General features: G+C 47.5%; 1 protein-coding gene across 1 annotated transcript in view; it reads left to right on the top strand.

Annotated features, from left to right (window-relative positions):
* IGDCC4 (immunoglobulin superfamily DCC subclass member 4) overlaps positions 1-17,333 on the top strand; it is a gene marked incomplete at both ends in the record, with an annotated part of 83,481 nt that extends 66,148 nt beyond the window's left edge. Inside the window, 9 exons of the mRNA XM_084213885.1 lie at positions 4,060-4,167; positions 4,447-4,630; positions 5,263-5,390; positions 5,597-5,767; positions 6,262-6,399; positions 6,895-7,000; positions 7,925-8,159; positions 15,059-15,223; positions 16,806-17,333. Of these exons, the coding sequence (XP_084070011.1) occupies positions 4,060-4,167; positions 4,447-4,630; positions 5,263-5,390; positions 5,597-5,767; positions 6,262-6,399; positions 6,895-7,000; positions 7,925-8,159; positions 15,059-15,223; positions 16,806-17,333 (1,763 nt within the window). The remainder of the gene's footprint in view (positions 1-4,059; positions 4,168-4,446; positions 4,631-5,262; positions 5,391-5,596; positions 5,768-6,261; positions 6,400-6,894; positions 7,001-7,924; positions 8,160-15,058; positions 15,224-16,805) is intronic.
* Between the last annotated feature and the right edge of the window lie 907 nt (positions 17,334-18,240).

The following is an 18,240-nucleotide window of genomic DNA, read 5'->3' as shown; positions in this document are numbered from 1 at the left end:
AGCAGCGTTTAAAGCACAGAAATTTCTAATGCCAGTTTAGCAGGGATTTTAACCAAGTTACCAATATACTTAGTATATGCTAATAAGTGGTTCTTAATTAGTGTTTTTATTGTGTCACTATAAAGAGTGCCAAGATTGAAATCTCCAGTCAGGACAATTATCTCTCCTTCCCTGTCTGTTTCTAAGGAGCTCTGTAATTGCATGCTGTTTGAAATCTCTCTGTATTAAAATGCAGAGATGGGATAATTCACAGCATACTAATTTTAGCCCAGTATTCTGTCCCACTAAAGGAAAAGAGATGGAAGTGTGTCCATGACCATGACTGGAGAAGATCTGAGTAACAGTGAGTCCTGCCTGCCTGGCTCACTGTGCTTGGCATTTCCCACAAGGGGTTGTGTTCCTAACATCTGATTGTATTAATTAATTGATTTGCCCATTGATACAGGATGGAGAGAGAGCCATGACAGATGCATCCTTGAAAGAGGCTTTCTGCTTCCTAGAGTTCTTTCTTCCCCCACTTTATGTTTCACTCTGTTACTGCCCATGAGTGGAGACTGTAGGGCATGTGTCTGTCTTGCTGGTTGATCTTACACTTGTAGCATATATATTATGGCCAGTGTAAAGGTCAGGCTGCAGCACCTGGAAGGACTGTTTGTGCCATCTCTAAGTGGGGTTCTCCCAGCTCTGTCACAGGCATCTTGCCATTGAGAGTGTTAACAGTCATGCGTTTCTCTGAAGAATTTAGGTCTGTAATTATTGCGCAGAGGAAACCACATGTGAACACCATCACGTGCTGCTCCAACCACCGGCAAGTAGGTCGGTGCAAGGACTGGGAGTGGGCTGAATTGGTTCCAAATGCTCTGGCACGATGATGCTGAGAAGGTTGCTTGTTCTTCTGTAATTACTTCCTTGAATTTGGGCATCCGTCAAGCCCTGATGGTTTCCGTATGATTTGGCGGCTACGTATCGGCTATCGCTGTGTCAGGAGCGCAGGCTCAGGTTTCTCCCAGCCCAGGACGTTCCCTCTGCTCCACTTGTGCAGTTGAATGATGTGCTCCTGCACGCATAGAGTAAAGGAAGGGTCAGGAATCTGGCTGTGCTGAGGAAGGGAGGGGCTCTGCACATGAAACAAGGAAGAGTGGTTGGGATTTAGAAGGGTTTCGTTTTATGGCGCAGAACTGCCCTGTACCAGTACTTAGGGCTGCAGCTTGTAGGCAGAGTGGGCAGTGGTCTCAGGAAGAGCTGGCAGCCCTAATGTGATGTGGGCTGATAGGGAATTAGCTGGGAGGGATTTCCCAGATCAGGGATGTCTGCCTGGAAAGCACAACACTGGAAAATTCTCCTAAGATCCCTCTTCAAAAGCAGATACCCAACACTGTCTCTTGGTATTATCTTCAAGCGTCATTGAGTCCAACTGCCTGGGTACCTCAGCGTTGATCAAAAATGAAAGCAAATTCTGTCCAAATGTCTTTTAGACACTGACAGGCTTGGGGCACCGACCATCTCTCTAGGAAGCCAGTTCTGGTGTTTGAGGTGGTGTTAGGAAATCCCAGGTTGGGCACTGGGCATACCAGGCTGAGCTCAGATGTGGTGTGTTCCATGTCAGTGCAGACAAGGTCCAGAGTGGTCACTTGGCTCCACCATAGTGTCACTGAAGCCAGTGCTCTGTCCCTTGCCTTGGTTTGAGGTGTGGCTTGAAATAGAAGACTTTTCCCATGTCGTGCTGATGCCTGGAGCAAACCATGTCTCTTCAGAGTGGTGTCACTAATGGTACCATGTGTCTTGTCTGAGAGGTGTATGCTGAGAAAGGTGGGCAGCTGGTCAAGGGCGCACAGAAAATCCAGCAATTTCATCAGTCCACAAAATCAGAAGGAAGCTTTCCTGAATCACCAGGAGGGGTTTTTCCTGAGAAATTCTTAGTGACTTCCATCGATGTTCTAGCACTTACTCCCTGTACTGAGGTGCAACTACCAGGGCCATAATTTATGTGAAAAATAAATGGCAGGGATCTGATCCTGTTTTCCACATTCCCATGAAGGAAGATTGCATTCCTTTGGAAGTAGCTCTCTGGAAATAAGGGTGTTTTCCCACTTAAATGAAAGTATGGCTTCTGGCACCTGGCCAGTATGAACACCTTGAAACACTGAGTGAAGCAACATATTTAGCATATTGGATATATTATGCAGCCATCCAGATTAATGATTTAAAATGATCTGGACTAGATTATTCTGCTTATATTTAATGTATGATGGAATGCAGTGAAATACATCTGTTTTCATGCTGCCTACCAGCTTCTTGACAGCTTGATAGAGTTTTATGTCTGCCTGTTCTAAGAGCTTGAACATCTGGGCCTGTGTATAAAAATTGAAGCCAATCCTCTGACTGAGAAATCCAAAATACCCCTATTTTCAGGATGTAAGGTGCTTGATCTTGCAGTTGAGCTCCCCTGGCGTCACGTGTAAGCAGCTGCTGTATTGATCCTGCCTGGGGATGGAGACAGAGGACTTGTCCTTTCCTTCACTCCATGCTCCAGCAGGAGCTGCCCACAGCTGCCTCACATCTGTGAGCTTTTCCTCATCATTTTGGATTGCACATCCATGATGTGCTCATGTCCCAGTGAAGCCCAGCCCAAGGCTCAGCCAGAAGGAGAGTGTGGTGCTGGCAAGAGATGGGCTGGGCGTTCTTTGTTCCACTGAGCCCGTGGTCCCAGCCCTTTGGAGATTGAGTGCCTTATCCCCCTTGTGTGGGTTTGAAACATTTTTCTGTGGCTGGAGAGTGTGGAAATGCAGACCAGGCTGTCTTGGAGGCAGACAAAACTCTGTTTGCTTTTGGGATTCTTTGGGGGAGAAAAATGTGGCTGAACTGTTTTTATATTCTGAGCGTGAGCGTGTGTTGTGGAGCAGAGAAAGCCTTTGGTAATTGGTACCATCAGCCTTTGGGAGTGTAATCAGGGCAGTAATAATAAAATTGGCATCAATAAGAAAGGTTTCACTCTGCTTACGTTGTCTGGCAAAGAGAGCAGTGATCTGTGAGGGCAGAGAATGAAGAGGCATGTCCCAAATTAACAAACTTCATCAATGTGCTGCAGCCAAGGTAACAAAAGGCAGTGTAGACTGCTCTGGCTGAGCTCCTGAAGGGGTTGGCTGCTGCAGGGAATGTCTTCTTTGAAAACTTTTTATCTCCCAAGTTGCTTCTTTGATTAAACCTCTCCATTAAAAACAAAGAAGCTGATGAAAGGCTGGAGGAAAGAGGGAAATATTTTTTGGACCAGGGCAGCACTGCTTGGGGACAGAAGTCCCTGTCCTGCAGCTCAGTTTGAGATTCCCCACAGTGCGAGGCTCTCTGATGGTAAGAGCATGCAATGAGGACCCTCAGGTTTTTGGTGTGGGTTTTCTGTGCATTGTTGCTTTTCTAATTGCAAATTGGGAAGCTCTTCTGTGAAGGCAAAACAGACACCATGCAACAAAGGCTGCCAGTGACTTAACAGGGCGTTTGAGGACTTGCTGGAAGGAACATCCTCACAGCAGTGAATAAATCAGAAAGGACTTCAGAAACAGGAGGTACATTTTGGGGGAGAAGAGAATGTCCTTACTCCTCAGGAATAAACAGTGGAGTGCAATCACTTCCATGGTAGAGAGGCAAATCAGCATGTGTAGGTTTCTTTAGCAGTTTGTAAGAGAGAAAGATCTAGAGATCCTGAGTGGATTGCTGGAGGCCAAGACACTGGTGAACCCTCGAGGGCTGGGGCAAGTCCATTTCCTGCTGATAATTTCTGTCAAAAGCGAGGGGAGAACCAAAGAGCAGCTGTGCTGATAACATACACCAGCTGTGAGACAGTGTTTGTGTGTGGGAAGCCTGTAAGTGGAAGGGGGACTCCCTGCTGTAATTTAGATATTAGGTGATATTTACGTAGGTATAAGGTAACAAAAATGTATTTATTATGTTCAGGCTACTTTCTTGGATGGTGAGAAAAGCTGGCAAGATCAAAGAAAATATGTCTGACTAGGGAGGGTTGGTGACAAAAATAACCCAAGGCAAACCCTGATTGATTTTTTCCAGCTCCTGGGAAACTGTACGAGGTGAAGCTGGTGGCATTCAATAAGCACGAAGATGGGTACGCAGCGGTCTGGAAGGGCAAAACAGAAAAGGCACCTGCAACAGCAGTAGGTGAGGAATGCCCTTCAGTTGGTGTCTCTTCTGCTTGGCACATGGCTTCAGAGGGAGGGTGGAGGGATTACAAAGGATGAACTTCAAAAAGGACAATACCAAAATAGGGAAGGTCATAACATAAGAGAACTTCATTTGACAGTCATTGCAAAATGCATTGAAGGAATTGGGAAGGAATGAAAGGAGCAAAATGTCCCCCTTCTCACTAGGGTTGTTCTAACACTGCATGTGAGTGGCATTGTTGTACACCTCCACATCTCTCTTTGTGCTGCACCATAGATCCCCCTGTGCAGAAGGGGCCTCCACTGCCTCCAGTCCAAGTCTATGCAGAGTCCAACAGCTCAACTTCCATCTGGCTCCGCTGGAAGAAACCTGACTTCACAACAGTCAAAATTGTCAACTACACTGTGCGCTTCAGCCCCTGGGGCCTGAAAAACGCCTCTCTTGTGACGTACTACACCAGGTAAAGAGGGTTCATCTGCCATGGGTTGCTCATGTCAGGAATGAACACAGGGCAGGAGGGAGTTGCATGGAATTTACAGAACTTAGCAAAATCCTAGGTGTTCCATATGCTGGGAATATCTGCCCTGATCACAGATAATGTTCAGGACTGCCAAGATGTGGCAGTGGGACTTGTCTTGACTTGAATACCAAGGAATCATTTGCTGGTCTCTGCATCTTTTTTGCTGTGGTTGGACCTTACACACTTGTTGACAACATGGATGAGTGCAATTATACATTCATGATTTGTGAGATGGTCCTCACAAGTTTGGTTTATAAATTGCTAGAGTTTAAGCAGTTTTAATAATTTGGGGAGGTATCTTACATCTGAATACTTGTGCCCATTTTTAGCCTCTAACCAGGCTGTTTTCCACTTTACCCTGCAAGTACATAAGAAATGGTCCTGGAGACTGGGAACTGTTTTGCTCTGTCCCTGGGAGCTGAGTGTTCTTGCACTCAAATGGCTGCAAGAGATAGAAAATCAAATACTGTCAGAGTTAGGATAATCTCATAGAGTGTTCCTGGTGAGGTGGGAGGGTGACGTGGGAGAGCCCTCAGGTGTTCACAGCCTTGTGCTGCGTCCTCTCTCTCCAGCTCAGATGAAGACATTCTCATTAGTGGGCTGAAGCCCTACACCAGGTATGAGTTTGCTGTGCAGTCCAACGGTGTTGGCATCGATGGGCCCTTCGGCAGCGTGGTGGAGCGCTTCACCCTGCCCGACCGTGAGTGTTCATGGGAACCAAATCCTCATTTCTCCTGGCTTTCCTTGAGTCTCTGTCAGATCCCTCCCAATGTGCCCCTGAGAGAGGGGATCTCAGACCCCCTCAAAGCTCTGACGACCCTGAGTCCATGTTGGGAGGCTCTCTGGGGATGAATGCTCTGCTCCTCTTCCTGCTGCTCAGGCTGGCTCTTTACTGGTCTCTGCCAGGGCCCTCCACTCCTCCATCTGACCTGCGGCTGCACCCTCTCAACCCCTACGCTGTCCAGGTGCACTGGTGCCCACCTGTGGAGCCCAATGGCATCATTGTGGAGTATCTCATCTTGTACAATGCCAACAACACACAGCCAGATGACATGTGGACCTTGCTGACACGAGAAGGTGAGTCTCCTCCAGGTACTGTAATACCCCTCAGTCCTCCTGCCTCCTTTCCTCTCTCTGGTTGCTCAGTCCTGCTGCCCTAATTTCTGCCTCACTTTGCATACAGACAAATATTCAAGAGCTTATCCTGGCAGTTTTCTTGAAGCATATGCTGTACCTGGTCATAGCAGAGAGTCCAGGGACATGGCTACTGAGAGACATGAAATCATATGTGTCTGGGGCTGAAATAGCCATCATCATCCAGGAAATAACCTACAGATGCAGCCTGGCAGCCAGCAATTCCTAGAAAAATGTGTGCCAGCAGCATGACAAGTAGTATTTTTGGATCTGTAAGCAGGAAGTTCATTATTACTGAAGAGGTGTGTGAAATGCACAAAAATGTCACAAAATCCCTCACTTCTGAGGGTCCAGCGATTGCACAGCTGCTTTTCTGTAGCCTCTGAATACTCTTGAAACAAAACATTTTAAATCTCTTTTGATTTGCTTTTGGTCAGGAAACATCTTCAGCACTGAAGTGCATGGCCTGGAAAGTGATACCAGATACTTCTTCAAGATGGGAGCAAAGACAGTGGTGGGATCCGGTCCCTATTCCAACGTTAAGGATGTGCACACCCTCCGGGAGAAGCTGTCTGGTATGAATTCCTCGTACCCCAGGGCAGGAAGGGAATTGCGTGGCTGGAGACTGATTTGTCAGCAGTGATGTTTCTGTTTACCAAACAGTTGCCTGGTGTCACTGTGGAGGGTGTGAGATAGGATTCTCTGCAGGGCAGTGCAGAGGATCACAGCAGAGCCCTCAGATGTGCAGCTCCAGAACCCATCCTACAGCCAAACTTCATCTCTTCCCCATCCTAGTTCCTCTGGAAAGGCAACAACCTGCATATTGCTGTGGTGTGACATTAATGAATATGCATAGATGCCAGCTTGCTTTAAGTTGATCTAAATTGTCACTGCCAAGGAATTTTATTGTTTTATGTGTATAGAATCAGAACCACAGAACAGTTGGGTTCGAAGGACCTTTTAAACCTGTTTGGTTTAGGACAGCTGGTGCTTCTCTGAACATGAGATACCTTGTACCCTCTTCCTGCTAGCAGTTGAAATGATGTGGCTGTCATTCCTTCCCCTCCTAGATGTCCTGGATATCCACTCTGTGACAGGGATCATTGTGGGGGTGTGCCTGGGGCTGCTCTGCATTCTCTTCTGCATGTGTGCCAGCTTCCGCAACAGCAAGCACAGGTGGGTGGCACCTCAGGTAAAGGAGGCTGTTTGGAAGGAGACAAAACCAGTGTGAGCTGCATCCCCTGTTCAGCTGGGCTGCTTGGGATGTGGTGTAGGGGACAGTTAATGCACAGCTTGGATCTGTGGGTGGGTAAGGAGTATATTTAGTATAATCTTTACACTGATTTCTTTTTTTCAGTAGTTTCTCTTCAATTTGCATTCTTAGACTAGTAGAGGTTTTTTTCAGAGAAAGAAAAAGCCCCAAGAAAATGAAAGAACCAGTTTGTTACCTGTATCTGTTAATGTGGGTAGTATTTTACTTCTGAAGTTGGACAGCTCTAAGGATGTTTGGAAATGGTTTGTTAACTTCCATCTGGGAAAATGATGAAAGACTTCGCAGTGAGTGACAGCTGGTTTAAGGAGGATTGGATACAGCCCAAAGCGCTCTGCTATCCCAGGGGTCTGGATCCAGCCACAAGCATTTGGAAAGACCATGAGCAGAAAACAGCTCAGTTGTTCAAAAGCTTTGGGTCTTTAAGCTCACAGCAGCTCTCAGGGCTAGGAACAAACAGCTTCTGAAGTCTCATCTTAATGTGGCCACTAAACTTTCCTGTCCTGTTGCATCTCTGACCTGTACAGCAGAGGTGGCAGGAGTGACACAGCTCCCCATGGACCAGGGTAGGTGAGCACCTGCATGTGCTGGGACTCATAGTGTCTCCTGCCTTTGGGGTGTGCTGGCAGAGGGACATCCCTGCATTCCACAGTGGGATTTGTCTGAGCTTTGGCATTAATCAAGGTGGTGCAGAGATATATCTGCAGTGAAAGGTGTTACAGTGGGATGTGATGATAAAGGTTATCCCCAGGAGTGGCAGGGCATGGCTTGGGCCTCGTCACTTGCACGAGGACCAGCTGAGATGTCAACTCTTCCTTGTTTTCCTTCAGGGAGGCCCTGCCAGGCCTGGATTCCCAGGCTGCTGGCAACCACACGTACTACCACCGGAGCAGGCAAGGGTTGGCCTCTCCCAGTGCCACCTTGGACTCACATGAGCTCGAGTCCCTCATGTCCCCACTCCCTGAGGATGCGCCCGTGCCCCTGGGGGACATCACAGAGCTGGCAGAAGTGCACAGCCTCATGCACACAAGCCTTCCTGAGGACATCTTCCATGGGAAGAGGAAGGTAAGGACCCCTGCACATGGTGACTGGGCTCCCACCTTTGGCAAGAGCCTTAGTTTGGTGTGTGGCTGCTGGGAAGCCTGGGGGGGTCCTGTCCTGGCTCTGCAGAGCCAGAAGTCTTGGCTGCAGGCTGGAGTTGGACAGTCACACATTTCCCCTCTCTGTAAAACCTGACTGGCTCAACCTTGGCTGTTGGATATAATTTGGGATCCTTGTGCATCTACCTCCCCTTTTCATCTCCTGGGACAGTGACCCCTCAATCTGAGAAGCTGCTGCCAAATTTGGTGCTGCAGAAAGCTGTGGTATTTGTGTTGCTGTGGCATGTGGATGGTGGGAGGAATTGTGAAGTCTAGAGCAGACACGTGGCCTTCCAGGGTTCTCTTTTGCTTGGACTAAAAGAAGTTGTCTCCATAAATAGTGTGTTCACTGGAATACTCTTGAAGATAAACAAGAGGTGAAATTGTGGGGTTTTTCTGAACTTTATTTTTTGAAGTAGTCTTTTCCTGCCCTGCTTGATTTGCCTGACACTGCATTGTCTTTCATTCCTCCCTGCCCATTTCCTCTTCCTAGCTTGCCTGAAACATTTTATTCCATTAGGGAACCTTTAATTGGCCTAATTTAGTTAATCTGTTTATGTCTCTCTTTGTAGCCCTGGGAGAGCATGTAAAGTAATTAGGAGATTCAGTAAAACAAATGCATTGTGAGCGCATGGGATTTCACGTTTGCATCAACGGTGCACTCGTGTGTCCCTGGAGGGAAGGTGAGTTCAGGTACCTGGCTGACCACAAGCCCTGTCCGTGTGCTAGAGGCAGTGCAGGTGGGATCTTTGGGAAGCACAAAGTCTCTGCTGGCCTCACTAGCCCTACGAGCTGAAGCCGTGTCCGTGGCCATCCCTGCGTGCTGTGGCAGATCAGCTCTCAGCTGGAGGAGAGGCTGTTTGTTTGCAGCCAAGCCACATCTATGGATTTTGGTGGAATGTGGCTGCCTGTCTGGACCCAAGCCGAAGAGTGTAAGGAATTTCCTACAACGCTTTCAGTTAAATAAGGAACAAATGTTTTCAGTGATGGGGACTTACCCCTGAGAACAGGTCAGGGTGGGGGGAAGTTCCTTCTTTGTGAGGCCTTTTTGGGGGCAGCACATCCAGATCTCTCTTCCAGAGCAGCAATCCTGCCTGCAAGGGCTTACACCAACATCTGAATATGAGTGGGGCTGGAGAGGGAGATGGCAGTGCCAAGGCCTGGCCATGTGAGGCTCAGCCTGAGACCTTGGAGCCCTCAGAGTGGGCAGTGCCCAGCAGCAGACTTACAGTCACAGACCAGAACTTTGGGGGAGATGGACTGTTCTGGCTGTAGAGTTTCCATAATTAGATGGGGAACGGCCACTGATAAATTCACTGAGGGTTTTTTTTTCTTTTTTGATGGATGTGGCTAGGGAAGCAAGGGTCACTGGGAAGCAGCCACCCGGAGAGCAGCGTTGTCACCCGTGCCGACCAGGAGGGTGACCTGGCAGGTGAAGGAGATCGAGTGGTGGCCGGGAGCAACAGGCTGTTGTTGCTGGGAGCGGGCACTGGAGGGAGATGTGCTCCCACGCAGGAGACCCTGCTCCCTGCACTGCCCCATTCCTGCTGGAAGTGCCACCTGAGCACCATTACTTCCTTTCTGTACTCCGACGCGTATAGTCAAGTGTGAAAAGAATATGGCCAAGAAACACCTTTGTGCTGCAGTGGCCAAGAGGCCCCATGGATGGTGATGACCTGTTACCTGGCTGGGCAGTCAGGGAGCTGGGCAGGTCTCAGGTGCATGGCTGGAGTGGTGCACACATGCCTGGTGCCCACAGTGGATGTAAACCGAATCAGGAGCAGTTTTGAGTGTGTGCATCTCCCTGCTTGTACACAAAATGGCTCTAGTCGAGGCTGTGGAGTGGGTGTGGGTGTCCTGTGTGCTGCAAATATCTTCCCCCAGCATCCATTAAAACTGGAAAGCCCCAGGGACCCTGCCTGGAACAGAGTGTTGTGGGAGCTTTGCACCCTGCAGTGACCAGCTGCCTTTGTTGCCTTCTCTTTTCTTCTCTCATGCTGTGTGAAGTTGGGACTGTGAAAATCCATGGCAAGGAATGCAAGAGAGCCACAGGAAAGAGAAAATCATTGTGGAAGGAAATTCCTGTCCGGCCTGGCAAGGGGAAGCTCCCCAGGGTGTTCTAGGTTGGATACTATGACTTGCAGTTCTATTCACTGAAGAGAGGGTGTGAGAAATGCCTCAAAAATCCCTTTTGTTTAGCAGCATATCATGTCACCACAGAGCTGGGGATGTTGGCTGGGGCAGACCCTTGGGCTGAGGCTGCTGGCACTGCAGGGCAGATTTGTGTAGCTGTGACCTCCAGTTGTCTGCTTGTCCCTCTGTCCTCAGGTTATGCTCCTGAAACTTGGTTTGTGTTTGCTGGCTGGCACTTGCATTGGCTGCTCTGGGCCTGCAGGCTGTTCCCATGCTGACTCACTGCTTACCATGCCATGGATTATTCTTTATTGTTTTTATTCTTGTGGCAGCCTGAGGTTCCATTGGAGGTTGGATGCTCCATGTTAGATAGACACAAAGAAGGGACTATCCCCATGCCATATGGAGTCAGAAGTGAGTGAATGTCATTTTACAGGTGTGGGGACTGGAGAATAGACTGAGGGCAGCAAGTCTTAAGAAACTCTGAGATTGGAACTGATTCCTGCAAAAAATTGTGAGTAAGGGTGGTGAGATGTCCCCTTGGTCATTTTCAGGTCAAGATAATCAGTTCCTTCAAATGTAGGACTGTGATTCTTCTTGAGCTGTTACACATAGTGCTGGAGGTGCAGGATGGTGCAAGTGGAAGGTGGGACAGTCCCAAAGGAACCTCCTGGACCCCCTGTCTCTGCCTGCAGGACAGCAAGGTGCTACTGCAGTCAAGGTGTCAGCATGGGACCCCTCTGGATGCTCACAACTCCATTAGTACAGTTGCTCATTCAGTGGTTCATCTTCCTTCCTGTGTGTGTTTCCAGTGGTCACAGACAAGGACTTCCAAATACACTGACAAGTGATTTTCCTCTCTTACTCTCTCCCCTTGCAAGCACCCCCCCAGACTGATGCCCTCAGTAGCCCTGTTATAAATGACACAGTCGTGCACGGGCTGTGGTGATGCAGCTCTGTCTCCTCTGACAGATGGACTGAGGATGATAAAATGGCTCTGCTCCAGACATCTCTGTCACTGCTGCTTGTAGGCCAAGCAATTTAAAGGGTGGGGGGAGAATGTTAAAAAGCATCTGCTTTCCATGGAAGACTTCAGCTTTTCATTGAATGAAGCCAAACCCAAGCATTTTGGTTTGGAAATGTTTGCTGTTGTTGTTCTTGTGAGCTGGAGCCTTCCTTGCTTGCTGCCCTTCTCCTTCCCTGTGGGCCTCCTTCCCACAGGACTGTGTTTCCCACGAAGCATCCCTGTGACTCGGAGAGCAGAAGCTGTAACACATCAGGGAACTTGGATCTACCCGGGTTGTTTGTCATTTTCATGTTGAAATTTTTCTGTGTGGAAAAGAAGTCCCAGTGTTTTCTGAGAAGCTTCAGACGAGAGCTGTGCTCCTGGTGACAGCGAGCAGAGACTCCTTTATCTGCTGGCAGAGGTCTGTGTGTGTTGCATCCCAGATGCAGGCGGGGATGTCGCTGTGTTTGCATGACACAGAGCTTTCCCACTCCCACCCACTGCTGTTCAGCAACGAACCCTTTCTCTCTGCTGCACCACTCTCAAAAGCTGGGCACATTGAAACATCCCAGCCTCGTTTTGCACAGGGCTTCAAGCTACTTTAAATAACCATCGTTAAAAAACAGGGAAGGTTTCAAGTTGAACTTTTGCTATGTGTTCATTCTCAGCTCATATATTTGCATGAAATCATGACTTGTCACTGAGAAGGTAACATGATCTAGGCACATTTTTACCAGTTGGAGTTTCTATAAAAAGGCTAAAATGAAAAGGCTTGTTTGCTTTGATAAGGATTTAGCTGTAATGGAAATGTCTTTTATTGGAAGATGTTTTTATTAGTTTTCATTCTTGTGTTTGCAGTGAACTGACAAAGAGATTCTTCCCTCTTTATATTAGTATTAGACTGACACTCCTTGCTCCTTGCCTTCATTACTGTGTTGTAAAAACCAAGACAATATTTCCTTCCTTCAGCCACCCACTAGCTCCCCTTGAGTAAAAAGAAATAGTATCATTTATTACACAAAAAAAAAATGCTGCTTAAAAAAGCAGTGAAGCTTTCAGGCACACAAGTTTTCTTCAGGTCTGTGATGAAACAGTCCTAGAGTTAATTGCTCCTGCCCAATCTTAGAGGCTAAGCCCCAAGAGGGATTTGTCTTTTGCTTTTTTTTCCCCACTCTCAAACATAATGTGCTTGAACAACATGTGGGACACAGGCCATGTTGTGTGGCTGATGGTTTTTTCTGTTTGTTGAAAGTTGCAAACTGGTACAAAACAAGTTTGTTCTTCATTGCAGCCAATTTCAGCCAGAGCTGAACAGGCTGTTCCCAGAGTCATCAAAACCTATGTAAACATGGCAGATTGACATTTCCGCTAACAGATGGTCCATGGGGGATTGCAGTAGAGCTGCCTGTTTCTTTCCACGTTTTTTGGTATTCACAAGATGCCTGCAAGAAGGTTTTCAAGTTTGCTCTGTGTGTGTGTCTGCGTATGATGCTCAGATCTCTCTGATGGCAAATATGCATGCAGGCATCTCTAACAGGACACACATTTGGTGCATGTGTGCAGATTTGTGTAGGTTCAGTGCTGAAATTTCCAGGCACTATTTGCTCAGTAACGTATGTTCCTTGGAAGAGGCACAGAAGCCATCAGTCAGGGATGTAGCTGCAGAAAGCCTCTCAGATGGCAGCAGAAGCAAATTGAACACGCTCCTTGAGCACTCGCATGTGGAGATATTCCTTATTGTGAGCTCTTTGTGATCGCTTGGTTGATTTCTTGCTATTAAAGCGTAGTTTAATGATTGTCCACTTAGAAACAGAGCAATTAGGGAAGGCTTTTGGCTCAGAATATATTGTTGAGGATTGCAGAGAGAGAAATGGAAAAGACACCGCCTCAAGCATCCACATCTAAATTAGCAAATGTTTGATAGCCACAGTGCAGAGCTTGGACATCACTGTTCTGCAGGGTGTTGGCATATCAATGAGGCCTTTCACTATTTGTTTGCTAAAAATTTGCTCATGAGGCAGCAGCAAAGCTCCTGTGACTTGGGGGTGGTGCTGAGATGTAACATGGCTCTGCCTCCCACAAGGTGTTGAGCCATTTGGGTGCCTGAGTGAGGGTGGACAGAGGGCTTGGGAGCGGCTCTGGCCACCCTTCAGCGCATACACAAATGTCTTTCTGCAAGCCCTGGCAGCACGAGGTAGCATTTGCTTCTTGCTAAATAGCTGACTTAGGAATGCCTGGCTCACATACAACATCTGGTGGTGTATTTCTACCTAATTTTCAGCCAGATGGACCGAGGCACAAGGAGGTCAAATTACTCACCCAAGGTCAGGCTGATGTCAGAAATCGCCCCACTGTCTCAGCTGGACTCAAACTACGTTGGTGGTTGTTGGAATAGATTTGGCCTAAGGAGCAGCCACACATGCAGAGCAGGAGCCTGGGCTTCTGCTGGCAGTGAGCAATAGAGGGTCAGTGGGTTTGAATAGATGTGCAGGGTATCTTCACCCTACACAGCCACCATGCTCACATCACCAGTATTGTGTGCATGTGTGAAGTTGCTGTTGTCAAGTCAGGATTTTCTTCTCTTCTCTACATCAGCCTCTCTTGTACCCACACAATAATGTAGCATCTGTGGAACAAGGCCAGAGATAATGGGCCTGTGTGGTCCTTTAATCTGAGTTGTGTGTTTACGTGTATATGTATATGAGTACTAGCAAGGCTCAGCTCAGGTACATGCAGTACAGACCAATAAAATCAAAACCTGGAAAGAAAATACTTTTCTGCCTGTGAACTAATAGTCTGAGCTGTTAAATAACTTCAGCTCTTAAAGACACACATTTCCCATACACAGAGGTGTGCATTCAACAGTTTATTGCAAGGGGAAGCTGAAAGAACCCAGAACAAATTGCATTCAGCCCATATAATTTAATTAGATCTACAAACAAGGTAACACTGGTTGCCCAGGGGATTTAAAGCTGAGCAAAGAATTGCTTGGTGGTCTGTTGTAAAAAAAAAAAAAAAATTAAAAAATTAAAGCCCCCAATTTTGTGCCTCTGTGTTGATGAGCAATGAATGGCAGTGTTTTCCCAGGTCCTGGCTTGGAGCAGGAGCTCTTGTCTGTGCTGCAGAGCGAGCAGTTTAGCAGAATGTCCAGCTCCTACTGGAGCACACAGGCACTGCACACCAGCGAGGCTCCTTCTCTGTGCTGTGGAGCATGGCTTCTGCCAAAGCAAGGACTGTGGTCGCGCAGCTCCAGATTTCCCTGTCCCTCTCCAGCTCTGTGGTATTTCTCAGTAGGCTTGTTCTGCTCTGGGCTGTTGCAGCTTTGCAGAGAGTTGATTTTAGTGGACCTCTAAATGATGTCTGTGCCATGATTTACCCGCTGGCCTCACAATTTGAGAATCAGTGGAAAGCCCCTTATGCAACCAGTTGTGAACCATCTGGCATCTTTTATCCCTGTGCTCTGCATCAGCCCATGTATCAGCAGTAAAGCCAGTTCTAAGGCAGGGATCGTGTGAGTTCATTGCAGAGCATTTTTATTTTGATGCTATCAGAAGTGTCCTCTGTATTTACGGTATTTTCACAGTTTGCACTTTTCAAGCTGCTTCTCATTTCACATGTATGAGGATAAGAATCCATGTCTGCGATGACTGCATCTTTTCTTTTCTCCTGCTGCTTTTCTCCTGCAGTCTTCATGGAATAAATCAACCAACCAGGCCTGGACAAACAGCATCACCAGATATGGGGACACCATCACCAAAGAGCCTCTCTCTGCTGTCAATGGGTCACTGAAGCTCCCCTCCAGCGCGGGGCAGAAGCTTCTCTTACAAGCCCTGGTTTATGATGCTGTGATGGTGGGTACCTTTGCTGCTTTGCTGACTTGTGTGTTCTCATGTGGGTTTTCTATTTATGTTCTCCATCTCCCTTTCTCCTTTTTGCAGCCCGTTTCCTTGGGCTTGTTGGTCTGGTGATGGCCAGGTGGGGTCAGAAGCTTGGTTGTCAGTAGGGTTGTGGCAGTTCTGGTTCCTTAGGACCTGGTGCCAGGCACCAGCAGTCTGCTTGGAGTCTTTGCTGTGGCTGTGCAGCAATCAGTCTGAGTGAGTTAGAAGCTGCAGTGTTCAGCACAGTCATTGAGATCTACAGCATGCTTGCCTGACAGAGGGATTGTATTTTTGGCTGTAAAAGGAGTCAAAGATCAAGGACTGATTTAAACTCCCTTCTCCAGATTGGGCGGAGCAATTTTCACTGCATTTGTGTTCTGGGAGGAAATCCTATTTCTGATATTGCACCACTGGAATAAATAAGGAATAAATATGCACTCCTGTGTTTGGGAGAGTGTACATCTGTGTAACTGTCTTAGCAAAGCAAGCTGATACCTGCTCAGACTGACTCTGTACCAGAAGATCTCTTTGGTTATTCTTTGAAAAAGTTCATTCCCCCTCCCCAGTAAATACTTCTAAGTAGCCTACCTATGTTTCCTTCCTAGGCAGTGGTGTGAAAATCAATTATACACAGGATGTAATTAACATTGTGGATAGAGTTAAGACAATGTTTTACAGCCCAATTACAGGGCAGCATTTACAGCGCAGCTTACCCATCAGAGTTTGTCAACAAAAGAGAAAAGTGTTAAAATATGTAAATGATGCTCAAAGTTGGCTTCAACAGAAAGCGCAAATTACACATGGGATATCAGTTCCGTACTCTGAATTGTCTTCTTGCGGCTACATCACCCTCAGCCCAGAATCTGAGTGTTGATTGCCTAGAGAACTCTTTGTGAGCTTCTACAATAATTTGTCTGGTAAATTATTGAGTGATGATCTTGCAAAATGACCTGCTTGTGAGCCAGATTTGTGGAGATCTGTAGCCTGAACTCCACTTAAGCACTGCAGAGCAGAACTTACTGTTTTCTTTCTGAATTTAAAGTGCTTGAATTTACACACACTTTTGCAGGCTGTGACCAGGGCTTTAACAAACACACACTTTGTGATATGTAGCCAAAATTAAATGAGGAAAGTGAAGGGAGCCCCTTTATTCATCTCAGAAGCCAGTTTCCTACAGTGCTGCCCACTCAGCCTCTAACAATCTGGCCCTTAATATGGAAACAGACTGGTGAGATTTGAAAATTGTGGTCTTTGACAGAGGATTGGAGGAATGGTTGCTCCAGCCTGCCAAGAAACTGTGAGCAAATCACTTCTCTCCCTTGGGGCTTGCTTTCTCAAACGTAAAATAGAAATAATGATCCTGAGGTGATTTGAGTTGCTCCTTAAGACCTAAGCCTTGAGAAACATATCAAGATAATGCTTAATAGAGGCATATGTACATCCCATTGCACTCAGTGGGATTAAAAATAAATAAATTTTAGTGCTTGGTTTGGCCACAGCCTCAATTATCCTTTACCTTTTTTTTTTTTTTTATTTCTCTCCTGTTTGATAACAGAATGAAGCAAAGAAAAGCCACCTGCCAGCCAGCCTCCACCAAGTAGAAGCAGAGGTCATTGTCCATTCTGATTTTTCAGCCTCTGACAGAGACTACAACTCCCAGCTGCACACCCTGGAGAGTGAAGAGACAGAAATTGAGGACCGGGAGCGGGAAGAGCTCCCCTCGGCAGAGCTGGCTCTTCCCAGTTCCCAGCAGGACACTGGCCAAGTGCTGGTGGATTGCATGGACGATTTGGAGGCTCAGGCCCAGGCTGAGCTGCTCTGTACCAACACAAAGACTGACAAACCTGAGGCTGTGTGCATCCATGGGCTCACCAATGGCTTCCACAGGCATGGAGAAAGTCTGGATTCGGAGGAGAGTGGAGATTCAGATTCCACCCAGGAGGGCAGGGGTGATGTGCAGCCAGTCGAGTGCCAGTTGCTTTCCATGGCGCCTGAGGAGGCCCTGCTCTGTAGTAACTCTGGTTTAACCAGTCCATCCTCAGCATCTGAGAACATGGCACATGCCCACAATCACAAAGAATGAACTGATCTGATTTTGATAACAGCAGAGCTGAAGCACGAGGAGAGCCTGTCCCTATGAGGTGCTGCCTGCCCTCGGCTGGCTGAGCCCAGCAGGAGCTGGGCAGGTGCAACATCTCACCGGAGCAGGGCTTGGACCTGTCAGCTCTACAGAGGCCTTGGGGAAGCCAGGTGGGTTGGTAAGGGCCCATCTTCCTCCTGCTGAAGTGGATGAGGAACGGGGTGCTGGTGGGAGCAGGACTGAGCCATCTGCCAAAGTCTGAGCGGAAGCACGATGGAGCAGAGCCTTCTGCGCTGGGCTGGGGCTGCCACTTCACCATAGCCCTCGAGGCCACTGGCAATACTGGGAAGTGGCAGAGTGCACCAAGGGATCCTTCTCAGCTGCCTCTTCCCCAGGGAGTGCCCGGGCACTACTGACTGCCTGGCAGCGTTGGATGAATTCTGGCACAGGAGTCCCAGGAGCGGGTGGAAGCCCCAGAAACAAAGGCAGTGAGCTGTAAGCACCAGCCTTTTCTGCCCTCCCGTGGTTAGAAGGATTACCAGGCTCTCTGTGTGTGCTACCACAGTAACTACTACTAGCAGGCTGATGTAGTGGCCTTTTATTACACACTCTACGAGTGCCTCTAACAACTTGTACTATATAGAACCTTCTGCAGCGTCTGGGTCTTTTCTCCAGCCTGGGCTTTGTTTTATGTAGGTTCTTGTACCTAATATTTTAGGTACACATCTGTCCTTTTAATGTACAACATGTATTTTTATTTCCTTGGAACATCTTTATATTATTTAATTTTATAAAGTGGAATAGTGTGTGGTATAGAGTAGCATTTTTACTACTTCTCTTTCCTTTTTTCCTCCCTAACAACACAACTACCTCATGTCTGTTGGAGAAAAAAAAAGCAGTAGATCTACTC

This window comes from Fringilla coelebs (genome assembly GCF_963513975.1).
Source record: "Fringilla coelebs genome assembly, chromosome: 12".
NCBI lineage: Eukaryota > Metazoa > Chordata > Aves > Passeriformes > Fringillidae > Fringilla > Fringilla coelebs.
Note: the sequence above shows the minus strand (reverse complement) of the source record. Positions and strands in the feature narration are given on the sequence as shown.